Source organism: Limulus polyphemus, unplaced genomic scaffold (assembly GCF_000517525.1).
Source record: "Limulus polyphemus unplaced genomic scaffold, Limulus_polyphemus-2.1.2 Scaffold7198, whole genome shotgun sequence".
NCBI classification, from domain to species: domain Eukaryota; kingdom Metazoa; phylum Arthropoda; class Merostomata; order Xiphosura; family Limulidae; genus Limulus; species Limulus polyphemus.
Window position 1 is genome coordinate 3,693 of NW_013672808.1, and position 3,044 is coordinate 6,736.

At 35.7% G+C, this 3,044-nt stretch overlaps 1 protein-coding gene across 1 annotated transcript in view; it reads left to right on the forward strand.

Annotated features, from left to right (window-relative positions):
• The window catches only part of LOC111089730 (kinesin-like protein KIF19), a gene marked incomplete at its 5' end in the record, with an annotated part of 35,036 nt that overhangs the window by 2,481 nt on the left and 29,511 nt on the right, over positions 1 to 3,044 (forward strand). Inside the window, 2 exons of the mRNA XM_022402718.1 lie at positions 1,598 to 1,624; positions 2,267 to 2,379. Of these exons, the coding sequence (XP_022258426.1) occupies positions 1,598 to 1,624; positions 2,267 to 2,379 (140 nt within the window). The remainder of the gene's footprint in view (positions 1 to 1,597; positions 1,625 to 2,266; positions 2,380 to 3,044) is intronic.

Consider the following 3,044-nt stretch of genomic DNA (forward strand, 5'->3'; position numbering starts at 1 on the left):
GAACAGCCGAGATGGACCAATAGGTCCCTTGTTGTCCCAAAATGCTATGTTATGTCGTAAAATAGATAAGAACTGGACACAAAAGGTCTTGGTTGATGTTAAGCACAAAGGTACATAAGGGGCTATCTCTGCCGTGTCTTTAGTCTTTCCGCCGAGTCACTGGGAGCCTGAAATAAAAGTATTAATTTATGACAGAGACAATGCTTATAAAATATACAAAATTGACCATAACAACAATAATTTTCAAGGGTAGCTATAATATCTATTGAAGCCTGCTATTCAAAACTGTAAGAAAAGTAAAAAAAAAAACAACGTTATAATAATAAATAACAATATTGTTTGTTTGTTTGTTTTTTAATTTCGCGCAAAGCTACACGAGGGCTATCTGCGCTAGCCATGTCTAATTTAGCAGTGTAAGACTAGAGGGAAAGCAGCTAGTCATGAAAACCCACCGCCAACTCTTGGGCTACTCTTTTACCAACGAATAATGGGATTGACCGTAACATTTTAACGCCCCCACGGCTGAAAGGGCGAGCATGTTTGGTGTGACGGGGATTCGAACCTGCGACCCTCAGATTGCGAGTTGAGCGCCCTAATCACCTGACCATGCCGGGCAACAATATTGTTATAAGAGTAATAAAAACTTGGAAATTGTTTGTAAATGTAATTTTAAATTAAGCAACTAACAACTCTCAAAAGCTTTTATGGGTCAAGAATGAGAAGGTAAAAAAAAAAACGTGGCAGAATTGTGAGGAGTAATAGATGACATTTAGACCAACAGAGGGCTCACATGTAAAAAAAACTAGATTAATGTACTACCCATTTATTTTTCTTTTATATTTTCTGTGCAGTTAATAAATTCGCCATCCATTTCCCATAACTCTTTGCGTGTGACTCCTGCAGTACATGTGCATCTTTCGATTTTACTATATATCGTATATTATATGTATGTATATATATATGTATGTGTATGAAATGTTAGTAAATTATTTTTTTTATTGTTACTGAATAATAAATGTTTTGTATTTTTTGTGTTATTCTCTGTTTTCTGCATTGTCTAATAATTGTAGTAAACATACAAGATTCAATCGATAGAGCTTCGTGGTAATAAGAATACCAATTGTAACGTTTTGTTGTAATGATAATAATAATAACTACATTTTAACACTTTTAATATTTTTTTAAACCCCGCATTCGAGTAATCGTGTTTATTCAAGGATTATTACTATTCATGTCGCTTATTTCCAGGGCTAGGCGTGGCCCATCGGTTAGTGTGCCCGAACCGTGAATCCTCTTGTCACAATGCTCAACATTTTAGAACCGTGGGTGTGTTATAAGAGTACCTGTCAAATCCCTATGTTCGATCAGACAAGTGTAACATAACAGATATTAGCGGGTGTTGTTGCCCAGCTGTCTTCCTTCTGTTCCACCAATACAAAATTAGCGACGACACTGCACAGATAGTCGTCTCTGTAACTTTGCGCGAAATTCTGAAACAAACAAACAGATCCTTCTCTATCTTATTCGAGAATTATTTCAAGTGTAAAGTTTTTGCTTGCACTTATAACTGATCTGATTGTGTTGTGTTTTCTTTCAGCTCTCAGCTCCGGGGGAACAGAACATGGTAACTAACTATTATCCAGAAGGAACTATTTTTTTTATTTCTTAATAAAAACCTGAACCATTTGAGACGACGAGAATTAAGTACATATTGGTTACAACAATAAAACGATCGGACTACTCGTGAATATAGTTGAAATCACCTTAACGTTATTTAATTAATGCAACTTTGTTAATTATTAACGAATTGATTCAGCCATAAAACCGAAAGACGGAACTTTGCGTCCCTAAACAAGATGAATGTTTTGTTGACCTGTTAAACGCACAAGAAAATATCAATACATTTTCACAACATACGATGAACTGCTATGCAGGGTGTCAGAAAAGTCTGGAACCACAGGTGACTTGTAATTTTAGTAATTTCAGGTAGGTGACTGATTATGGAGCGTAAGAAGGATGAGTTAATCCTGCTGTTAATCCAAATTTGTTTCGAATTACAAGGACAGCATGTGAAACACATTCTGTATGATTCCAGACTGTTCGTTCACCCTGAGTTATAGCTAACAAAGTTTACTTGATTTTTGATTATCCATTAAACATGTGTGGATAAAAATATCCTCTGTCGGAGTTACGTATTTAATTGCCTGTTTCACATTATCTTTTAATGTGCAATGGTATCAATAGATGGCTTTAACGTTCAACTTAGGAAAAACTACTCGAGAACTGGCCGATCTGTATCGAATTTATAAACTGGAATTGGATCAACTATCGAACAGCAGGGAAGCTGTTGAGAAACATCTCGTGAGTAACCCTCACAGGGTAAGTTGTTTTCTTGTTGAGTGTAACCATCGTGCAGTAAGTGTTCTTGTTTGTCATAACCCTCTTAAGGCTAACGTTATTATTCATTTTAACCTAAAAAACTAGTTTTTATCCAATTCTATGCTAAGTTGTGCCTGTTTTTCATCATAATATGGCTGGGCGTGGTTTTGTAGTTAGAGTAACAAGACTGTGAATCCAAGGATTCGTGGATGTCGTTCCGTATTTTAGGGCCGTGGGTGCAACCAAATCATACTCTTCGATTAGTCATGTGTAAAACAAAACAGTTGGCGGTGGGTGATATTAACTACTGCATTTTTTCTTCTCCCAAAGTTGAAAATTGAGGATGGCTATGCGCAAATAGCCTTTTGTGAATGGTTGCTGGAAGATCTCGAAATATTTGTTACCATCTTATTTATCTGACCATGTTAGTTTTCCTCGTGACGTTCTTTAAATGATTTTTGTAAAAAATATCATCGAATATTTTCCTGTTGAGCAATTGTCGGTTCTTTGTTTGACAAACAATAATTATGATCAGCTCTTTGTTTGACAAACAATAACTGTGATCAGCTCTTTGTTTGACAAACTATAACTATAATCAGCTCTTTGTTTTACAAACACTAACTGTGATCAGCTATTTGTTTCACAAACAATAACTGTGATCAGCT